The following is a 24,641-nucleotide window of genomic DNA, read 5'->3' on the forward strand; positions in this document are numbered from 1 at the left end:
TACTTTACAGAAGATAAGTGGTTTAAAAAAACATGCATTGCTTGAATACTTTTGCCACTCAGTCAAAGAAATATGGTGATAAATTTTCACAACTATTCGAATCATACCACATAGCCTTCAGATTCATTAACTGATCTGATATTAGAATTTTAAAGCATTGATAGTCATTCGCTGTCAACCATTCTTCTTTTCTTTCATCGCAAAATTTAATTGGATCGAAACATTTGCATTGCGTAGAGCGCTGAAGAAGTGCAAGCAAAAGTATCTCGATCAATTTTCATACTTCAACGAGGAATAAAATCTCTCCTTGAAGTGGCTTCCCAATCCAATCCTCTGAACTACGGAAGGTATTTCTGAGAAAACGTGTGATGAAATAGCCTCACGAAATTGATAATCAAACAAATAAGCCATTGATATGCCAATGCATGCCACTGATATGCCAATGATAACCATTAATATACCAATGAACTGCCACTGTTATCAGAGCCTGATTAAGATATCGAGGGGCCCTAGGCCAAATACTTTTTTGGGGCCCCCTGTATTTAAACTGAATAACTTTAGCCGTTGACTGAAACAATTTTAGCCCTAGACTAAAGCAATTTCAGCCATTTTGGGGCCCCTAAATATTGAGGGCCCTAGGCCACGGCCTAGTTGGCCTATTCAGTAATCAGGCCCTGACTGTTATGACAATGATAACCATTGATATGCCAATGACATGCCATTGATATTCCGATGATGCTAACCAACCGTTAGAAGGAAATTGATGATCAACCAACCATTGGTAGGCAATTGATTTCCTTACTATTGCTAGCATGATCTTAGCGCACTGGGAAAGAACCGCCAGGTATCCTAGGCTATATATAATATTTATTTGGTTTTGTATCACAAATTGTCTTGGCAACAGGACCACGCCCACTCAAATTATACAGCTCTGTACGCCAACTCGAGTATATTGAGGCTTGCCCCGAGAAAGTAAACACAGAATTATCTTCCAGAATGCCAACAGATGCAAACATAATCTGTTTGCTTAAGTTTTTTTTTAAGTCCTAATGATGAAAGAAGAGGCTTTATAAAACTCATCACGGTTCTGGGCGGTCATTCCAAGCTCGTCAGCTTGCGAGATTGAGATTCTCGCTCACGTGATCGGTTGTGACGTAGAGATGTCGCAAAGTAGTATTCTAATCTACTCGAACCAAGCCACAAGCTACGTTCGAGTAGATTAAAATGCTACTTTGTGACATTTCTACGTCACAACCGATCACGTGAGCGAAAATCTCGATCTCGCAAGCTGACGAGCTTGGAATGACCGCCCTGTTGTGTTCGTTGTGAGTTCGAGTTTTATTTCTAGGAAATCTACAAAATTAACCTTCATCCGCCAAAATGATGATAATACGAAGTTTAGGTTTTGATACATGTTACCTTTAAATAACTGAAAAATAACGCATGTTCTATTAAAACGTATTTTCGCAAAATTGCAGATATTGACCCAGATAATCATCAGCTTCAATGTTTTATCAAAGGCATTTTCATTTATTCTTTCGTAACTTTTGCAAGTTGCCACTGAGCTATTTATTTTAATGAACGATTAACATGACTCGGAGTGGATGCTACATTTTCGCAGAAGCTATTTTAATGGTTCTCAGTTCGTTCGGAGATATCTTATCTTGCTTCATGAACATTACGAGGCCTATCGATGGAAACGGGATTTATGGCTATTTAACGGCAGTTTGGCAAACTCATACATTTCTGTCTCTTCGGCCTGGCCAACCGCTCCCATCCACTCACGCTGGAAAATGAATTTGATTTTGTACGTACCGATAATAATTTTCTACAAAAAATACACGTTTCATAAGTTACAACTCGGATTTAAATATAGGAAGATATTTTTTCTTTGATTGCTCGTGCATTTGAGCGTCAGCTTTTATGTATCTTGCCTTCGTTTGATAGCTGTAGTATTTCATATTTATATTATCCTCACCATTTGCCGGCAGCCATTTCTCGCTGACATTTAAAATTATCCGTATATGTATTAAAAAGGTTTTTGGGTCGGCGATATTTTTAAATCACGTTATAACATTTAAATAGAAGAACACATATTAATTTTCACGACTTGGTAGCCAAAAAAAGCTGCAATCGTTATTTTCGGTTTATTTTTTACGTACCGTTCACGTACACATTCCATTTTTGTGTTTATTATGTACGTAGATCAGTCAGAAAGTTAGTTGCACCACTTCGTAAATATGTTCCGTCTAAGACTATTTTGATAACACTGTGTGGCAACATTTCAGACATGTATTTTTATTGCGTGACGTAGCGGCTACTCCGATGCAAGTTTAGTTTTTTTGATAATCAGTTACAAACATGTTTCGACAGGTGCAAGTAGCGTCCAACTTCGAAATGCGTGCAGTGATCCGTTTTTTTTTCCTTTTTTTTACGGGTGAAAAGGTACAACTGCACTGAAAGTTGCATGAAGTGCATGGTGAAAATGCAATGTCACGTTAAGCTATCGCCAAATGGTGCAACATGTTTAGGAATGGACGTGCAGATATTGACGACGCTGCAAGCGAGTAAAAAACATCAACTGCAAGGTGGGAAGTGTGGGAACACCCTCCTTATAGCCCAAATCTTTCACCTTCTGACTTTCACGTTTTTGGTCCCATGAGACAAGAACTTTCAAAGCGACAATACCGTTTGAACGATGAAGTGAAATCTGCAACCCTACAATGGTTATCGGACATAAGACGTGATTTCTTTGCAGAAGGCATAGAAAAACTTGTACTTCGCCTCAACAAATGCTTAAATTACGAAGGAAGCTACGTTGAAAAGTAGATTTTGAGTGGCACTTTAAGTTACCAATAAAGATATTGTGAAATTTCTATCCTGTTTTGTTTTCTGGAGCAGTGCAACTGTTTTTTTTTTTTTTTTTGACTGACCCTCGGATTTTTATACATTTCACTTTAGTTCCGGTGCTGAAGGGTGGTCGGTTTCAGCGATTAAATAATGGGTTACTCGGTACTCGGGTAATAAATTGTGAAGGCTGTCAAGGCCTGGTTCACACATTTAAAACTTTGTTTTGAACAAACATACTACATTGAAATGTATTAAATAATTTATTAAAAGTTAGCAATTTATATTATTGATAATTTTTGTTCCAGATTCCAGTATCGTCTCGTATTACGCAACTGGTCATTCCTCACTTTGGACTGGGTTTAGGAATTGGTAAGTCAAGGGCACAGAAAAACATTGTCTTATTATTTGTTTTATGTTTTCACTTACAGGCTGGAAAAATGTGATAACCTCATTACTTCTTTATTGTGCATTAAAAACTGAAACTAAACTTTTAGTATACATATTAATTACTTCTACCCGTTGATTGTTCTTTGGATCATTGAACCTACTGCAGCAAATCCGATTGGAAAAAGATATTCTGCTAAAAAGTGTTTTACACAAAGCGAATTAAATAACTTAGCACGTTATAAATTAAAAAAGAAGAAAACCATCGAACCACGGCAAGGAAAGTGACACAACTCAAAATTTGGGAAAAGCGTACTAGATATTAACTCAAAATCTAAATTTAAGCTCTTTCCTGATGCAAAATTCGCACAAAGTTACAACACAAAACTGATGGGTAAAAACGATATAATCAATAGTAATACAGAGGTCCGCTTGCAGATCAACCTCCTCGTGGTGAACCCTGGAACTGCCGTAGATGGCTAAAACTTTTCGACATAATGGATCCCGGGACACAGCAATGTTTATGGCAACGGCTAACAGACATGTCGGTTAAAAGGGTCGATCAAATATCTCTTTTAACTCTTTCCATTAAATAAAACTTTCTATCAAAATTGTAATGAGAAAAAAATTGGAAAGCTCTTCGTAATTATTCAAAAAGTCGGAGAAAGGATTGGATCAAAATATTTTAGATAAACCTCGTGTAAAAGCTGTGGAGGATTTTAAAGTTAAAGTAGGTCATGATTGCATGGGAAACACATCTATCGAATCGGCATTTATGCGAGTCCTAATTTTGTGAGAAAGATGAAATTATGGACATAAACTTTTGTTGGGATGCTCGGCTCTACGTAGAGTTTCCGGGGTGAAGCGATATTCGAGTGCTTACACGTGCTGATGGGGTCATTGACTTTTTTTTTCTTTTTACTGGTTTATATTCTTGTTACTGTTACCTTGAAAGAATTTGTCATTTTCCTTTGCCATCGGAAATTTTAAAAACGTTACATATTATTAAAATTTTACAATTTCGATGAAAACTTTTCGACATTGAAGCATTCATTATTAATTTAGACAACAAAAACTAACCAGTAAACATAACAATACAATTCTTTTGCACGTATTGTAATATTTGCCACTAAATTACTTTAGGTAAAACCTTGATTTTCTCCAAGGCCGTTTTTTATTATTTGAATCACTTTCCTCGCTGGATTTCGATGCAATAAATTCAGCCCAAAGTAGATAAGAGCTTAAGCTGGATTGATTACTCCTGAATTTTAACAGTGTATACAAAACGTTAGGAGTTTTTCTTTCATTTTATGCGACTATATGCAATAACAGTAAAAAAAAAAAAAAAAAAAAAAATAAAGGAGTGGGGGAGTTTAAAGTAAAGAAATTCAATTTTCTTCAATATTCAATGCACCTTTCTAAAAATTTATACGATTATAAAATTTGTCATAAATAACACATTTTGACTACTTATTTGTTGAAAAAAAGTGCGATAGGTATTTTTTTAATAAAAAAGCCATACTTTCAGCAAAAAACTATTTTTTCCTTTTCACTTCCAGTGCATTCACTTTTTCATTATTTCAAAAAATTTTTGGCAATCTCTTAGTCAGATATATATCAGAGTGATATGACCCTCCAATTTGGAAATAATTAACTAAAAGCAGATTTTATGGGTAAATGTTTGAAAAACTCCCCCGAAAAAACGTGTTTTTTGCCGTCCAAGTTTAATTGATCAGTATTTCAAAACCACATATTGCATGCACATTAACATTTTGAAGTTTCTATCACGGTAATGTGTTCAATTACCATGTTTCAAATCTTTCAAGTTAATACTTTTTTCGCTAGAGCTGTTCGCGTAATAAAAAACTTGAAAACTTTATTATGAGAAAATCAAGAAAGAAAAAGTAAATTTCAGTTATAAACTGTGTAATTGAGTTTAGTAAATGTCTTCTAGTTTTCTCACTAGTTCTGTTGAAAGGTTGTGTAAAGCAGAGATTCAGACAGCTGAACATAAACAAATACGTTTAATACGAAACATGGGGACACACATACAGCAAGACATAGAGAAAAGTAGTGAAGCCCGATAAACAAGACTGCGGCTCTTTAAATAGAATAGAGGGCAGATTTTCAGTATCCAATGATGTTTCTCAAATAGCAAATAAGCTTTCTCCAAAGTCCGATGGTGGAATTAAAGAAGAGATTTTGCGAACTCCGTAGAAAGCTGCAAATGTCTCTTCCAATAAGATATAAGCACAGTTCTTTCTTTTAAACCAATGGAGAAAGCGATTACATTCAAAAAGTTCACCGATTTAAAAACAATCGCGGATTTAGAAAGAAAAAACACTGGGGCTCTCTAAATTTCTCAAAATCTCAAAATCGATATTTTTTGAAAATTAGGGTGTTCGCCTACCTTAAAACTTAGGTGTACTAGATCCTCCACGCTCGGTCGGAAGAAACAGAAAACAATCTTTGCGGCTTCCAGTCATGACGTCACAGCATCTGTTGAATTCTGAATCGAATACTGCAATTTCCACTAAAGTCCCACGTAAAATGTACGGCATTAGAATTTTTCATAAGAACTACATATTGCTGATAAAATAATGTTAATGCCGTACAGAAATTTATGACAAAAAAATACCCTTAAAAAATCGTTGAAAAACACATCAGCTACGATTAACCCTTTACTGAAAAATGAACGGCATAATTACTATTTCCTTTTTCAACCTTAGGTAAGCTCAAAAACCGTATAATATTATCAATTTACTGCTTCAGTCAACCACACTGAGTTTAAACTTTTTTTTTTTCATTTTGTCAATTTTATCTCATTATTTAAAATTAATTATTTTATTGTTGTACCCATCGAGAAGGAATACTAATGGAGGGAGCGACAGCAAATGTCTCAGTCAGATAAGCTTCAAAAACATTTCCCCAACTTCTTCCCGGATTTAAAAATTTGATGTAACTGCATTTTTCATGTATTTTGATTTTTATTCCTTGTAATGACGGTCATGTACAAATATATGTTTAAAGAGTTCGCTCATTGACTGAAAATTTATGGATTTTTGTGTCTTGTAATCAATGTTTTGAAATTATTTCATACGCAGGCACACTAGTACTTAAAGCATAAAAGTAACAAATATTTATTTTCAAATCTAAAACTTGTTCTAAACGCATCTGCTGTTCACAGGAGCTTGGCGAGAAGCTACTCGCCAACAAAGCAAACGTACACAAATTACTCGAGAGCCGTTAAAATAATTACTAGTTAAGTAAAAAGTGTTTTTATGGAACTAAAATGTTATTTGCACTCATGATATACAATGTTTTATTACATTTATAGGTAAAATCAGTACAAAAATTTAAAAATTATAGGCAACTGTGGGAAATGTACTCGTTGAATGCACATATATGTTATTTTTTTCTTTATTTAGAAGTGAAAAACATTTGTACATACCTAAGAAAAGTTACTGGATTTCCTGGTATGGCTTTTTCTTCACAGTTTATAATGCTACAATACTGCTTTATTGCTATAAATCTAATTTTTCCCTTCTACAGTTAAATGTTTTTATCATTCATGGCTTCAGCTAATGAAAACTTCTTCAGCGGTTACGGTCAATTAGAAATTGCTCCCCAGGTCATATGGTATGGTTGCCGATAGTAGGGTTGCACTCTCTCCATCTATTCCTTCTCAATGGTTGTACCACTCATTTTAAACGGCAATAGTATAAAAAGATAATATATTCCGGCCTGTATTCAAAAAACTTATTGCCGTACAGAAATAAATGAAACTAATATAAAAAATTGTTATTATAAAATTAACGTTTTTTTTTAAATAATATAATCATGGACCTTAAGTTTTAGAAGTCATTATTTTTTAAATTCGTTTTGAATATTTAAGAATATTTCTCAACTAATGTCGTACATTTTCAAATGACCTGCAACCCTCGTTCTGAAAGAAGGGGTTGGCAACCCCATATATTCAACCAATATATTCCGTACCAATAACCCCCGTGCGGCATTGGAAAAAAATGAAGTTATATATAAAACGAAAAGAAAATATGCTAATGCCTTACATGGTAAAATCACTGAAAAAGCCCGTTAAATAATTGAAAAAGCAAAAATTCTGGGCCTTTCCAGATCCTTTTATTTTGTACGGCAATAGGTTAAAAATGACTTTGAATTAATTACCTTTAAAATTAACTATAGGCCTACAAAATCTTTTTATCCTAAAGTACCCTCTCCCGATGCGTAACTTCCTGCTGCTGGTGTAGTCGCATATACTGCACTGTTAAAAATTTTCCGGAAAATTTACGGTAATTGTTACTGGCATCCATGTTGCCAATAACTATTACCGTAAAAATCAAATGTTACTGTAAAATTTTACGGTTTTCTCGGTAGGCCACAGCAACCAATTGGCCCTGGGATCGCTTATTTCTCCGGTATAAATTACCGTAAATATCAGCGATGCGTTAAGTCCGCCATTTTACAGTAACAATTACCAGAAAATCTTCCTGAATTTTTAACAGTGTGCCGTGTGCAGGTAAACGGCAGTATCTGCAGAATTGAGTTTTCAAGATATTTGAAGAAATGTGTGGTGGATTCAATACTAACAACAGAAAAATGTTGGAATTAGACGTTTTTTTTCACGCCTTTTTTTCAGCGGAAACCAAATAAGCGAGCTTGTACAATAAAGATAATGTACAATTAATGTCAAAAATGCAAAAAAAAAAAAAAAAAAAAAAAAAAAAGAAAAGAAAAAGTTGCAGTTACTGCCCTTTACATGCACACGATATCACTATTTTTATGTCTGAATTGATCGGCCCAATGCCGTTCATTAAAAGCAAGGCCATATGCTTTCTTTACATCTTTGCTCATCTCAGATAATCAATTCCATTTCCACGCACTATTATTTGCCGTCAGATTGTTGAACCAATTTTATTCAACGCCACAATAAACACTAATTGAGCAGAAAACATACTCTCTCGAATTCTATGTGTGCTCAAATGCATTGTAAACTCATACGCATTAGAGATAACCACTTAGCGCGAAATTTGAAAAGGCTGGCTGTCGAAATGCGAAAGTAAAACCAACCGGCCACATTTCATCAACACATATATCGCGGACTATTGTAAAGGAAGACTTTACTAATATCTAAAATTCGGCACTAAAGCTTTGTTTGTACATGAATGGCTAAAAGGAATTTTCGCCAGATCAAACATTAAGCGACTGATTAATGTGTTATAAACTGATTTAATCAACACCACACGAATGCATACATTAATCAGCAATCGGAGTATGGGACAGAATTTCGTTGAAAAATCTGGGCGCACTTTTGGAGTTTGCTTTGCTGATATATAATAAGATTGACTTAGTTCGCAATAAATGGTTTATGTAAACGTGTAACGAGGTAGATATGAGTGATTTTCACTGGAAGACAGGGTTTAGGTTTGCTTCGTAAGTTAACTGTTGTAAAAAAAAAATGATTAGAAATATTGATTTTATTGGCAGACCGGTTTCGGGAAGAATATCGGGAAAATGATGGGCCCAAAAACGTTTGAAAAATGAGTTTGTGACAGAAGAAGAAAGCAAGGTACAGTAGAACCTCTCAATAAGAGACACTAAGGACACCAGACATTTTGTCCCTTAAAAAGAGGTGTCCCTTATTCAGAGGTGGATGAATTGATGCATGCTGTGTACTAAGTAGTATAACATCACAATAAGCATTAACTATTAACACTTTAGATAAAATACTGAAAATGTCTCATTATGGTAAATAAAACTCAGAATTATTCAAATTTCCAAGTTTATATTATTTTATTAATTACACTTTAATCAAAAATTTTGTAATGGCAAAGTTTTGAAGCATACAGAAATAATTTTGAAGTAATTCATTACATATATTTGCTTTATGTCATGTAATTTACAATGTAATCCTATGTGAATTACAATTAATGTTCAAATTTTTAAAGTTTTATACAAAGGTAATTAGTTGCTGTGCACTCTTCGTCGGCCCTGAACCTACTTGAATAAATTGTTGAGAGGGGAAATTATGCATGTTAATTTCAACATTTTTTTTTTACTGTGCATTACTTGTTCCCTTCACATATGTTTATGTCAAACTTGCCTCAATTAATTTTTAGAGGAAAAGTGAAACTCGAATTACCGTAAATTCACTATTTCTTATGCGCTTATACATTTTTTTTTTTGTTTTGTGACTCTCCCTTAAACATAGTGTCTTTTAATTCGAGGTAAATACATGGAAGTCGATATTCAAAGGGACTGGGACCAGAAAAAATGTCTTTTAAATAGAGGTGTCCCTTATTCGGAGGTGTCCCTTAATGGAGGTTCTACTGTATTCATTTTTAATTCTCATGAACAGTTTTATTAGAAAAATAATTTTTTGATGTCTTTTGAAAGTAAAATTATTAAGATGTACAGCATGGAAACATTCTCCTTGCCAAACAAATGCTGCTGACAATTAGTACATATGTAAAAGTAATAACAAAAGTGAATAAACACATTTAGAGTTATCCAGTACAAAGCTCCTGAAATGTGTGGAAATTTTCGTCTAACATGTTAAACGCTACCTGGTCACTGACTATACTTTTCGTTAAGGGCTCGACGGTGTGTTGGAAAAAGGAATTCCTTGTAACCCCGAAAGACGTGAACGCAGTTTCACGCAAATTTGTCTTATTGCGTTGATTTATTTTCTTTAAATTAAGTAATTATTTAAAAATCAATAACATCTATATAAATAAAACAGGAAATATAAACACTATATGACCAAAAGTATTACGACAATTCAAAAATTCACATTAAAAAAATAAAAAAACGAATTGCTTTGTAACTTTTGTCATATAAAGGTATGCTCCAGGTGTCACTTTTCAATAAAAGTCGCATCACCCTCGCGTCTTGGGGATCAGTTACAAATTGAGGAAAACAAAAATGCGTTTTATTCATCATTCATCGTAAAAAGCTTAGAATAAGCTGTAAATTTCAAAAAAATTAGCTTACTATATTCAATTAATTTAAATACTTTCGAGAAAGTATCATTGATATTTACGAAGATATGAGCATTATTTCAAAATTACGAATTTTATTTGAAGGTTTTTGACTCATAACACACAAAGTTTTTCATCAAAGCTTACCAAACTTTCAGAAAACTTGATAGCATACAAGAGAAGCATAATACTGAAATTTGAAGTTATAATGTTTAAAATTTGATAAAATATGAACATTTGAAGCAATTAATTTTTCGCTGCGCATGCGCGAATGATAGCAATTTATAACTTTCACAGTCTAAAACCCAACTAGATTCTTCAACTCACAATAAAATTCCAGTTCAATATCTTAAAAATTCAGAAAGTTATCAGCGATCTAATCACAACTCGTCGCGTATCCAAGAGTTGTTGAAATGCGACCCATGGTATGGCTGATAACTTACTGATTTTTAAGATATTGAACTGGAATTTTGTTATGAGTTGAAGAATCTAGTTGTGTTTTAGACTGTGAAAGTTATGAACTGCTATCTTTCGCGTAAAATTAATTGCTTTAAATGTTCATATTTTATCATAAAATTTTCAACATTTTAACTTCAAATTTTAGTATTATGCTTCTCTTGTACGCTGTCAAATTTTTATGAAAGTTTGGTTAGCTTTGATGAAAAACTTTGCGTGCGTGTTATGAGCCAAAAACCTTCAAGTAAAATTCGTAGTTTTGAAAAACAAAAAATTCATATCTTCGTGATTATCAGAGATACTTGCTCAAAAATATGGAAAACAATTGTACATAATCAGCTTACTAATATCTGAAATTTACAGTTTATTCTCAGCTCTTTTCGATGAATAACGATCAAAAACCATTTTTGTTTTCCTTAATTTGTTACTGATCCCCTAAACGCGAGATTAATGTAACTTTTAAAAAAATGACAGCTGGAGCATACCTTTTATGTGACGAAAGTTACAAAGCAATTGGTCTTTTAAATGAAAAAAAAAATGCTGCATTTTCCTCAGAATTTGTGCTTTATTTACGTTGGTTTTTCACTTTAATCAATTAGTCTTATATTTCTAGAGAAATCCTTAAACACATGAACTTTTGAAAGTGTCCCAATACTTTTGGTCATATAGTATATATATGAGTGTGTATATATGCATGCACTTTCGTTCGAGCCTGATTGTTGTACAAACGTCTCGACATAAATTTTATATTCGAGGTACAAAGTGCAAAGTCGGGCGACGCAGCTAGTAACAAATAAAAATGATGCTTAATGCATCCATATATTGCGTTTTAATACAATATCGCTGAAAAAAATGCTGTTTTCTAGAAAAAAAGGAAAAGATAATATTATCAATAACAATAATAAAATATTGGTTTAAATGCTCTTATATTAAATTGTTTATTGAATTGTTTTATTTCAAGTTGTTACTTTTCTTATTGTTAAGTTATAATTCAAATGTCATATTAAAAAAATAATAAAAACTATGAGTCAAACTTCATGTTAAAAAAAATATCCTAAAACCCTGAAGTGAAAAAGAGAAGAATAAATGTATTTTTAAATAAAAGAAAATGCTTTGCAAGCTAGATAAAGAACAATACTAAAGTTATGAATCAAGTAAATATGTGGATCGGGTATCGGAAAGTAGGCAGAATCGGATAGTTTTAAATTTGTCAGCTAGTTGCTCGTACTTCTCTGGAATTACGTGGAAACTCGTAAAAATACTTTCTATACTGTAAGTAAACAAAGGCAGACATATGTTTAAGCCAGGGCAAAGGCAGAAAGAACCCCATGCAATATACCAAACAGCCCTGCTATTAAAACCAGGGACTGCAGTTTTGTTCTTATTAGAACTCTTCAGTCTGGAATAGTGAATAACCGAGCTGGAGCCACATGTTATCTCATCGTAGCTGAGAGCGCCAACAAGCGGGTAGATAAAGGACATTTATCTCACCAGAAACTGCAGTCTCTGGGCGTGATAACAGGGCTGCTTGATATATTGCGATAGATATGTTTTTAGTTTGGAACTATGCTGTGGAGCCAATCTACCACTGGTTGTAACTATAATGCGTTGTTTGAAACTGTCCAATGACTTGTTTTCATTCAAAGTACACCGAGCGTTGTGATCTGTGGTACCGCAAACTCCTGTGTGGTTATTAAGGCTACAGTGGACATAAACATTTTTTTTTTTCAATGATTGATCTAGATGACTAAAACTTTGTGATCTTGTATATTTATTGCATCAAAAACAATAAAAAAATGGGGCAAAACAAAATGAATACGTTATTATAAATTTTAAAATTAAAAAAATAAATAAACGAAAAATTCACAAGTTTCAAATTGCTCCATGCAGCACAATTTTTTTTCAAACTTTGAATTGTCACTTGTTTTTCAATCATTGCGCATAATTTCATTAATTTACGCATTAGATGTTATGCTTTATGAGACGGTTTATAAAAATGACTGAAAATAAAAATTTGTGACATTTTCAGCAAATACGGTGATTTTAACAACAAAAAAAATTGAATTTTTATTTTTACATAACCGTTATCACTAAAACTCATGCGTAGATCTGTTACTAGTTATTATCCGAATATGTTTCTAAAGTTTCATTATGATCCGATAACTATTGGGGTGCACGGAACATTTAAAGTTTATGTTTTTATGTAAATAGTGACAGCATTGTATACTTGCTGCAAAATGTAAACTATATATGTAAACTATATAAATGTAAACTATGCGTGATCGTGGATGCGCAAAACAAAACTTACCCATAATTCATTAAATAATGAATAGAATGAAAACAATCTTGTTGCTATGAATATAATAGATGATATGGAATTGAAAAAAGTTTAAATTTTTTTTCGATTTTTTGCTCAATTTTTTGTATTTTTAGTGTCTACTCTAGCCTTAAAAAAATTTTACGTAGCTGTTGTTGAATGTACTCAATTCAATGCGTATTGTTTGGCAAAAGCTTCAATGCTTACGTCCTACGTCGCTGAACTGGATATAATCAAATTCTACGCTTAGCATATTTTCTGTTAAGTAATAATTCCGGGGTAAATGATTTCATTTTTTTTTAAATGTGGTACTTTGTAGTGTTAAAAAGACCAATGGACAACAGCATGATGCTAAGTCGATGAAACTGACAGCACAAATTTTAATTTTGCACAAAATTATTACCTTAAAGTCATTTGCTGACTCAGTATCCTCAAAACAATATACTCAAAGGCTAATATTTATTGGGGAAATAAATTGAAGAAAAATATTGTTACGAGTCCGATGCAACTTTAAACTTTCTTCGAAATGACGATTCCAATCTTGATAAAAACACAATGAATTTATTAACAATAGAGCAGGAAGCAATTGCAAACATCAAGTAATTAATCGAATCTTGTTCAACACTGCACATTACTCAGTACACCACGCATTTAAAACCAAAATACGTGAAAAGAACAGTAATTCGAAAATCACAGCGCAAGCGCTAATACATTCACAGACAGCAGTGAAAAACAAGACTAAACAGTTAGAAAGCAAACTGACTCTCTTTCTCATTCACAAGACGCCCGCCGTTATGTACCCAGCAAAGAAATATCCAGAAAATCCTACAACGTTCTACAAATATTTTCATATTTTATTTTTATTCATTCACGAATCTTATAAATCAGAAATGCGGGACCGTATACTTCATTCAAATGTAAGGGGGATGTTTATTCATTATAAGATACTATTTAGAGGTTACGTTACTAAGATAATTTTAGATGAAATAATGGATGAAGTTAATGGAATCAACGCCAAATTTAGCCAGATTACAACAAATTAATCATAAAAATAACTACTATTTACAGAATTTGTAACAATATCAAAGAGAAGAAAGTTAGAGTAAAATAAAAGGTGTTTACGGTATGAAATAATTGAAGTCCAGGTAGACTGTAAAAATAATTTTTCGGTAAAAAACAGAGTTCAGGATTTGGTGCAATACACTAAAATATATTGCACCAAAATGACGATTAGGGATGTCTTTACTGCAGTCTCGTATTATACGTCTCTTGAACAGGGGGTGTAACTTCAAAAGAGTTTTATTAAGGAACTTTTTTTTTTTTTTTTTTGAATACGTTGTAATCTCTAAATACGGAGTAGGATCCTACATGCCATGCATCAAAATCATCCTTTTTTAGACTTACGTCAGTTTGACCCTTAGGTACATAGATTATGACTTGGTATAGATAGAATCGATGTTGCATAGTTATAACACGAACATTATAAACAATTTTTTTTTCTGTTAAATGTTTGATAATTTTCTGCCGTCTTGTTTCTGTGATTAACTATACATAAATAAGTCAAATAAAATATCTTTGTGCAAAAAATGTAAAATAAGAAATAACAACGTCAAAAAGCACAAACGTCAGATTACTGTACAGTTCAGTACTGAAAATCGCAGTAATCCGCAATTTTTGCATTATGACGTTGTTATTTCTTATTTTACTACATATGTAAATAATTATTTTTTAATGTTTCGAATTATTTTCGTTACAATTAACTTTTTGACAAAAAGTTATAAAATACATAAATTAAACATTTTGGTTTCACCGAATTATTTGCAAAATAAACTTCAACAAAAATTAGACATTCAAACAAAAATGAGATCTTCCTTACTTATTTGTTCTTATAATTAGACATCTTAAAAGATGGCCCCCCGTTCCACCCTGAGTTCTCTTAATGATAAGAGCATTAAAAGCTACAGAATACAAAAATCTCATTTAATGATTAGACATGTAATCCTCTTAGGAGAACGAAACTAATGAGGCTTCTGGCGAAACGATGGTTTATCCAGCAGAACTGCTTTGTTAATTTGCCACTTTTCATTGCTGAGCAGTCCTGGAAATTGAAATTCTTTATCATTCAACTTCTGGTGAAGTTGGTAGGGAATGCAAGGAAATTTTCTCTGCTAATAGTTTTTGTAACTTTTACATATTATGAAAATGTTGTTTTAAAAAATCTTCGAACTGAACTGTTTTTTACAGTTAGACAAGGAGCAGCATGATAAGCAATTATGAAAATAATATTTTAAATTAAAATCTTTTGTTATTTTTTTTAGACCTTTAGTATCAGGATTTCGGATGGATATACCTGGCGAAGACGACAGTTGTTCATTACGCTACATAGTGATACTTTTAGTACAAAATACAAGCGTAATTTTAAGAATATTTACGATTTTCTATTAAAATACGAAACAGAAAACATAGACAAAGTAGTTGCTGAAACAGGCAATAAAAGTTTGTTTTATGAAAAAAGTAAATAAATATAAGTGTAGTAGATAATTCGCACGGGAAAGAAAAATTGAGATGCGTTTTAAGTATAATCAGGAAATATTTATAAATAAATAGATAAACTGAACTTGATAGGAAGAAAGAAGACCCGCAGTCCAAAGCGGCATGAATATGGTAGAGCAGAAATCAATGGAACACATGTTTATTTATTTATTTATTAATTTTTTTTCAATTTTTAATGCAGGAATTGAACTTATTAGATACCAAACGCTATCTCCGTATTTAAATAAGAACTCGGAATTTTAAGCAAATTTTCTGTAGATATGAGTTATTGCTTTAAGATAAAAATATCTTGTGTGAGGTAGTTTAGACTTGAGTAATGCAAATACAGAAAATGCCACAAAACGAGTTTCTCTAAAATGTGTTCCATTTTGATAGATTACTTCTCATTTCTGGGTCTTCATGAGAGTAATCGTTTAAAAAAAACGGTCATTAGAAATTATGTTCGGGAAATTCGACGGCAAATCAAATACTTATAACATTCTAGATTTGAGTTTAATGAGCTCAGCTACAGGTAAAACACTACATGTATTTTGGCAGGGAAACTTTGATTTGGTATGGCAGTAGGTAAAAAGCACTACTCACTCTCCATTGAAACCTAAACTATCTACACTGTTAAAAATTTTCCGGAAAATTTACGGTAATTGTTACTAGCATCCATGTTGCCAGTAACTATTACCGTAAAAATCAAATGTTACTGTAAAATTTTACGGTTTCCTTGGTAGGCCGCAGCAACCAATTGGCGCTGGGATCGCTTATTTCTCCGGTATAAATTACCGTAAAAATCAGCGATGCGTTAGCCCGCCATTTTACAGTAACAATTACCAGAAAATCTTCCTGAATTTTTAACATTGTACTATTTTACGATAAACACAACTTTTCAACTTTTAGAGATTGATTGAAAAGATAAAAATAGGAAAATATATAGGAATTCTGCGCTGTCATGGTAATAAAAAAACTGACTCAAGTTGAGTCGCATCTGCCTATGGTGGCTAAACAGTCTTTGCAAACTTGAGAATGTGTAGACACTATATGGATAAAAGGACTTGAGGAAATATTGCTTTTATGAGACGTCTTTACTGTTTACAGTAAAGCCAAGTACCGTGTGTTTCGACTGCATGGGAGGTGAGGATGCTTTTTTATGAAAATCATTTATTTTTTTTAAAATTTGTATAAATGCACTCTAATGTTTTCACTTCATGTGATACTACAGTTATGCTCATAATTTGTTTTACGGAAAATACAATGTTTACAGCTTAAAACGTACAAAAAGGAGCAATATATTACAAGACAGCATGATCAACATAGTGTATATCATAAATAACTGGGCTAAACATTTCTATGTACATGAAAATATATAAGCTTTCAAACCAACAGTAGATGGAGTTTTAAATAGATTACCTCGATCTTAGGCGACCTAATATGTTACACATTTAAATGAACGAATGACAAATTCCATTTTTAATTAAAAACAGTCAAAAACTTATGCATAGCCATCACTAAAACATTATACCTTGAGTAAGTGCAACTTTTATTATGTGTATAAAGTAGACCATTTAGTATCTTAGGAAAATGAGATGATTAGCGAATTCTTTGAAACACTACATCGCTAATACGTTACTTTTCAACGCTGACAGATTTTGGAGCTCAAATGCTTTGTCTTATCGCCGTAATCTATTTTTTAGAACTAAGGCAGCTTAAGGGCAGGATTTAAATACTCTAAAGAAACAAATAAATGTATTTTTTATGTTTTTTTGAATGAGCGATATGAAACAATTTATATGATTTAAAACTTAAGATTAAAAGAGTAAAACATTGTTTTTATTTTAATTAGATCAAGGAGGGGAAAGATTTTACCTTTTGTCATTACGTTAAATTAAAAAAAAAAAATATGGGACAAAATTGATTATCAGAAAATATTATCACATACTGTTGCATAATTGAAAGCTCAGGAACAGCTGTACGGATCAATAAAAGTATTAAAATTCTATAAACCAGATTATCAAAAAGATACATTCGCCTTCGCGTGTGATTAAATTCAACTGTTAACAACACGCGTTAAGGATTCTTATTCATAAAAATAACTATGATTACTACATGTTCTACCCCTTAAATGCATTGTGTTGCCAATTTGCAACATACACAATTTAGTGTTATAAAATACTTTAAGATAAAATTGAAACTCTAGTTGCCAATAACCAAAAAAAAAAAAGTACTAACTGAAGATGCTATTAACTCAATTTTAAACTTGTAAATTTACCATTCTAATGAAAAACAAAAATATATTTATTTTTTCAAGATTCGCAAATTGCGGCTTGAAAATGCCTACTGTTTGAAATTCTAAGGCGAATAAAATTTTACTACTATTTAAATAGTAGGGTATTTTTAATTTTTGTAAATATTTGAGACATTTGATGGTAAGTTAGTTGTTTTTTCAGTTTAAGCACGATATTCCCAAGTGGTTGTTTAACCATATAGCACACCTAAGTTAAACTGTGATTTTTTTGGGTTTTTTTTTCATGACTTGAAAAGAAGTTTAAAGCCAAAGAACACATTTTAAACCATTAAAAAAAATCATGCATTTTACGGTTAACGATGGAGGTTTACCTTTGAGTTCTATTCTGCAAAGACTGGAAACATTTCGTAAATAAAGAAACCAGAATTTTTCCTCTTAAAACGCTGACGACAAAGTTGCAAAATAAATAAATAAATAATGATATTTATTTAAAGAATGACAGAACTGTATATAAGGTGGCGCAAAAGTAATGTTTTAATTTGAATCGGTTGCCCTTTTGGTTTAAATGATAAAAAAAAGTAAAAAAAAAATAACCATAAAGTCTAAAATTGGTGACATTACTTGGAAAAAATTATATCGCTCAAATTGCTACCTCCCGAGTTGACGCATAATTTCGCTCGTTTTACGGCATTTTCAATTGTTGTTCACAAAACATCTGGCTCCAAATTGGCGATTTCTTCTTCAATTTTTAGCTTTAAAGACTTCCAAGGTTCGGGGTTTGTTGTGATGATGAACCCCTTAATTGTTCGAGCTCATGGAACATGACGACAGGGTAAACGACGACGGAAACAAGACTTAAAATTTGTCAAATAAAGTAGTAACAATAAATTCACGTTCTTGAGGTGTGTATCGCTCCATGGCTTGTTCACAACTAACTCTCTCTCTTTCTCACTATATATCTTCATAATAAATATCAAAGCACAGTGACATTTGGTGCCATCTGCAAAAAATGGCGGTCCAATCAGATTATGACAGCTTTGCGCCAAATTGTACAAGCTAGATGGTCACCGTTTCGTGGCTTTAATAAGCTTTAAGTTTAGTGATAACTACTGCGCTATACGTTGTCACTGAAATTTTGTCATTTAGATATTATGCATTGTGTTCCAAAGTAGAAGTAACCTGCTGCTAAGTTAAGAATATACTTTTTGCGACTTTCCTTTAAGTACGTCAAAATCTGGATTCGTAAAAATCCACTCATAAATGTTTTGCATGGGCGGAGTGGATTTCTGTGTATCGAGGTTTTCTGTGCTAGGCGGAAGTTTCTATTTTTGATCAATGATGTGATTTCCCTCATTCTCAGTTACATTTTTTCATGTCGTGTACAAATTTTCAACTTTGGATCAATAGAAATAACTTGGATTTGAAGCAAAATATCAGGAGATGTCATTTTGGATCTTAATCAAAGTTTCATGGTTTTATTACACAGCGATCAGAATAAAGGGGAATCAGGTGGTGCAATGTCGGGTGAGTATGAAGGGGAAAGGCAACCCACTGACATTAACTTTTTTCAGGGTTCGTCTATTCCATTGTGATCTTGCACAATCATGTTTCAGAATCACTTCTTTTCTGTTGACAATCGCTGATATATACCCGCCTGACATTGTACCATCAGGTTTTTCTTTGTTTCTATAGCTAATGCACTTTCTAAGTGACAATAACCTAAAAAACTTGGCTACTACCCATAATGACAACTGCAGATATTTTGCTGCGAACCCATTTAATTTTTATCGTCTCAGGATTGGAAATTTCCACAATAGAAGCTGATAACGAGTGTAAGTATGCCGTTGATTTGAAACGAAATGTTGGTAAAAATTATTAGTTTGAAAAAAAAAATGACTACACACACACACACACACACTTTCCTCACACTGAAAAATTTGTCTAATCTCTCTTTTTTTTTAATATTAATTCCAAAGCCTACATTTTTTTTCACGAAAAAGTGTTTCAAGTTTAAAAGGTAAATGGGGTGCGCTGATCACGAATTTGTGCTTAGTTTTTTTCCATCACGTCAAGTTTTCAGGAAGTGTGCTTGAAAGTTTTCATAGAAATTGCCAAAACTACTGAGAAAATATTTATTGAAACTATATTTGATCGAAAACAACACTGCAAAATTGAGTTGTTCATTAAAAAAAAATGCAGTATAATCTGCGTTAGAAAATTGTTGTTGTTTTTTGAATAAAATCGATTTTTTCTTCATCGGTTTTTTCGTTTGAAAAATTATCTGATGATTGCTGTTGGATGGTATGAAAAGGTGGAGGTATGGGAATTCCTGGTTCATGAGGTACAGGTCATGTAGCAGACAGAAAATCAGGAAAAATAAACATACTAAATTGTATGTTTAATTCTAGAATTGAAAACCTTGGCATCAGAGGAGCAAAAGTAACAGTCGTTTCATGAGTTTGGTATTTTAGTACCAAAGATATCCTCCGTACTAGAGGAATGCCAAAGGGTAAAGAGCAACGTTCACCTTTTGTCCATTTTCTCAGTAGCTCGAAACACTGAAAGTGGCACACTTTGTTGTGAATCCAAATGTTTGTCGTGATCACCAAGCTTTACACTGAAATAAGCGTGATAAGCTTTCTTGATGAATTCTGTTATATTTCGTTAATGGTTTGTTATCCTTAAATCACCACACACGTAATAAAATGTATCAGGGCTTTTTTTACGCTTTCTTGATGGCATTATGACGCACTAAATACTCAGAAAACAAAACACAACTCGCGGCTACAAACAACTGTCACTAGCTGTTTCGTCAACGAATGCCGATGCCGCCAAGTTGACTTTGACTGATGCGAAAATGAAAAAGTGTTGCCACTGAAATGAAATAAACATAATATTATACAAAAATATTTTTTTCGACGTATAAAGTATTTCAAAGAAGGGAAGGGATTTACGAAATATCCATAAGGTACTATTTTGCTCTAGTACAAAATATCTCATAAGGTTTTTTTTTTTTTGATTTTGTGAAAAATCTTGACGTGATGGACTCAAATCAAATTCAAATTCTGAATCAGCCTACCCGTCTTAGCTAAGAGCACTAATCAAATTCAAAACACCAAAAACATGTAGGCCCGCGTTACTATTATATTTATTTGTGTGACCTGCTTGTCATTATTTCAATTAGTGACAATTTATTGACTTTATACATCGCATTTTAATAAATCAGGTTAATTGCTTGCGGCTATAGTCCATTTTCAGCTGTGTCAACAGTATCAGTGTTTCTTCTTTCTCACAAATTTCATCAATGTTTTCTTTTCTGCAAATAACAGATGTTTTTTCTCGCTGCTAATAGTGAAGAAAAATTTTAACTAACAATTTAAAATTTAAGCATTTAGTTTTGCTATTGTGAAAATTTCTACAACTACAACTTTTTCAAAATCATTATTTGGCACAAAATTAGTTCGTAGCATAGAGGTGAGCGCCTTAAATCGATTTTTCGAAATTTTGATTTTGTGATTTTTCCATTCCAACTTTGAGCATATTTTATCGAGCATATTATCATAACATGTACGAGTAAATTATCAGAACATGGACGAGTAAATTATCATAACGTGGACGAACAAATTACCTTAACAAGGGCGAGCAAATTAACATTCATTAGAAATTCATCATCCATTATTTGTAAAATAAAGGGGAGACTGGGGATACATGATCCCACAGTCAAAAAATGTACCAAAATCATTAAGCATAGATTTGAAACCTGACAATTATGTTAAAGTTATAAGTGTACATAAAAACTGGCAACACTTTGTTTTTTCAGCCATTTTGTTTTAGCTCAAGAAATGATTGAATGTCTCAAATAAACTTTTTTTTTTATCAAAGCATTCTGAAGTTTACAAAATCCGTTATATAAAAAAAACGCACATTAGGGATACTTGATTCCTTTGTTTAGAGCAGCGTTTCTTAATTTCTTTTATTAGTGGAATCCTTTTTAAAGCTCACTTTTTTTCGCGGAATAACTGGTTTTTCGTCACCAGTTTGCGGTGGTGTAGCCAGGATTCTGTTTCAGGGGGGGGGGGGGGGGGGCTAGGTTCTTACCTCAAACAGACTATCATAGTAACTACTTTTTATTAAATCACATATTAATTAGACTTCATTAACGATCATGCTAATTATTGATAACTGCTAGTTATTACAGTGGAATCCGTTTAATTGGACTACCGGTCAATCGGAATGGCCGCTTATTTGAACCAAATCTTAAAGAACCAAAACAAATCCCATTACACAAGCCTGATATTAATCGCTTATTGGGACCAAAAATCCGTTTAATCGGACCAAGGAACATGGGAACAAATTTAAAAAAAAAAATTAAAATCGTTTACTTGAAGCGAGTTTCAGGTATGTTAACTTACTTAATAGTAAGTGCAGTAAAAACTAATAACAATGGTTCCTTGAAACTTTCAATTAAATTCAGCAGTTTTAAAGGAAAAAATGGTTAACGAAACTTCCATTGCACGGCGGCACTGTTCCAGCAGAGATCAAAATATCACTGAAATTTCAAATTTCTTCAATTCAGTTCGCACGTTAAAAATATGTAAATGAAAAAAAAAAGTTTTTTGGTTGTAAAATAAGTAAATTACATTTTATTGGAATTCGACCGATTTGGAGTACTTTTGATCACTTATTTTTTATTTTTTATTTATTTATTTTTTTAAGATACTTCTGGTTACTGAATTGAATTGATACTGACTGAAAGGAATGTATCTAAAACCGTAACGTTCTGAACAGGATGTTGAACGAGTGTAAAACGATTACTGGGATTATTTAAATTTATTTTTCTTTGGAAAAATTTCGTGAACAGCGATTTTTCTCCCTTGTATGCTCACCATACATATGGGGCTTAGTATAACCATAAGGGCATTTAATTTTTTTGTTTGTAGAATGTTCGGTCAAGCTTCACAGGTCCTGTTCGCTTAATCGAACCAGCCGGTTTTCAGGACTAAAATGGTCCAGTCCCAATGCGGTCCTATTAAATGGAATTGACTGTATTTATTATTGTAAAATACCAGTACATTACTATTTGTACCTCTGAGTATTTTTTAAAGGGGGCAAACACTCTCAGAATTTATGAATGAGTTATAAGATTAAAATATTTTTTACTTACCTACAACAATATTAATAATTCACTTAAATTTACACAAAAAAGGTTTGAACCTTAAAATTAAAAATGTCTTTAATTTCTCAACAACTTTTTAGTTCAGTAAGTTACCGCCCTATAGCCAGAACTAAGGCAGAAATACATGAAATACACCGCCAGCTCAGTCAATTCCAGCCGAGGACTGCAGTTTCGTGCTTATTGCAGTCCTCGGCTGGAATTGACTGAGATGGTGGTGTATTTCATAAACTTTTTGGTTATTTATAAATCATGGACTCGGATGTTACTATGTGTTGACGTCAGACAGAGTTAGAACATTTAGATGCCTTTGACCAGTAGTGCTCCTTAAATTGGTCCTCGCTCGTTAAATGTTGATGACATTAACTTTAAACATTCAGAAATATGTTAATATAATAAAATTTATCATAGTATGAGTGATATACTATTTAAACGATCAGTGCAGTAAATATGTTAAACAATTAAATTATCAGTTCGCACTTGTAACCCACATAACACCTCAAACATCTAAACATAAACTGACTCTTCTAATGAATTATGTTTTGATCAGCCAAATGAGCTCGAACAAGTTGAAATAGATGTCAAATCCTTGTTTGGACGAAAAAATGATTTTGCTATAGTTAGATTTACAACAAAAAAAGCGGGTTGCTCATTATGTAGACCCATTAGCGGATAGAATGCAAAGTTGGATTTTTAGAGTTTGAAATAAGTTTTCTAAAGTTAAAAGGTAATATGCTTAATCAATATATTTTTCCTGAAAAATTGACAAAAGTGTAGTAAATGAGGATGAATGTGTTAAGTTACACACATCCAGTTTGGTTGAGCGGAACTTTAAGAACTATAACAAACGGATTGTTTGCATTTGACTTTTCAAGGTATTGAAACCATATGCTAGGCTTTCTTTTCTTTTTTATAAGTATACTGATACTTAAATTTTTCTTCCCTCTTTTTAAAAATTAATTCAATTGATAAAGCTCTTAATTTTATTATTGAAGACAAGAAACAAATAAGTTGATTTTTGTGCTTGTCATCCTATTTCTTTTATTTGTTGCAATTTAAGCTTCATTACACTACTTTAAAAAATTTTTTAGTTTTACTTATAAAATATATTGTTTGCAACTGTATTGGAGAATAAGTAACTGATCGAAAGTTTATGCTTTCGATTAGTTAGAAGATCATAAGCTAGCTTATTAAAGTTGTGTACATTGTTTTTATAAATGTCCTAGTAAAATTTAACACAAGATTATTTTATGTTCACATTATTATAATTTAATAAAGAAAACTAGCAAGTGTTATTTTTTAGAAACATTATGTAAAAAAAATTTAAAATCCCTAAATAAATTGCTGATCGATTGAAAAGTCTATGTATTTTCTCTTTAGGATCAAGTGTCCCCCATGAAGGAATCGTGTATCCTTTGATGTGGGGATACATGATCCCTTTGTAAAATTATTGAAAAAAATATTTTACCAAAACTATCTGTTTAATTTCAACTAAAAAAAAATACCGTCAAACAGAGGAAAAAATTACCTTTGTTTGAAAAAAACTGATTATTTGCAGCAGAAAAAGAAATTGAAGAATAAAGTGGGGATCAAGTATCCCCAGTCTCCCCTACAGGCGAACCAAATGACCTTTCTATTTTCTACTACGGGCAAAGCCGTGCGGGTACAGCTAGTTTC

The 24,641-nt window shown here is 32.5% G+C and overlaps 1 protein-coding gene across 1 annotated transcript in view; it reads left to right on the forward strand.

Moving 5' to 3' along the window:
• Positions 1–24,641, forward strand: part of LOC129219159 (synaptic vesicular amine transporter-like) — a 120,938-nt gene that overhangs the window by 74,365 nt on the left and 21,932 nt on the right. The window contains exon 12 of the mRNA XM_054853479.1: positions 3,156–3,219. Coding sequence (XP_054709454.1) covers positions 3,156–3,219 — 64 coding nt within the window. The remainder of the gene's footprint in view (positions 1–3,155; positions 3,220–24,641) is intronic.

Source organism: Uloborus diversus, chromosome 3, assembly GCF_026930045.1.
Source record: "Uloborus diversus isolate 005 chromosome 3, Udiv.v.3.1, whole genome shotgun sequence".
NCBI classification, from domain to species: domain Eukaryota; kingdom Metazoa; phylum Arthropoda; class Arachnida; order Araneae; family Uloboridae; genus Uloborus; species Uloborus diversus.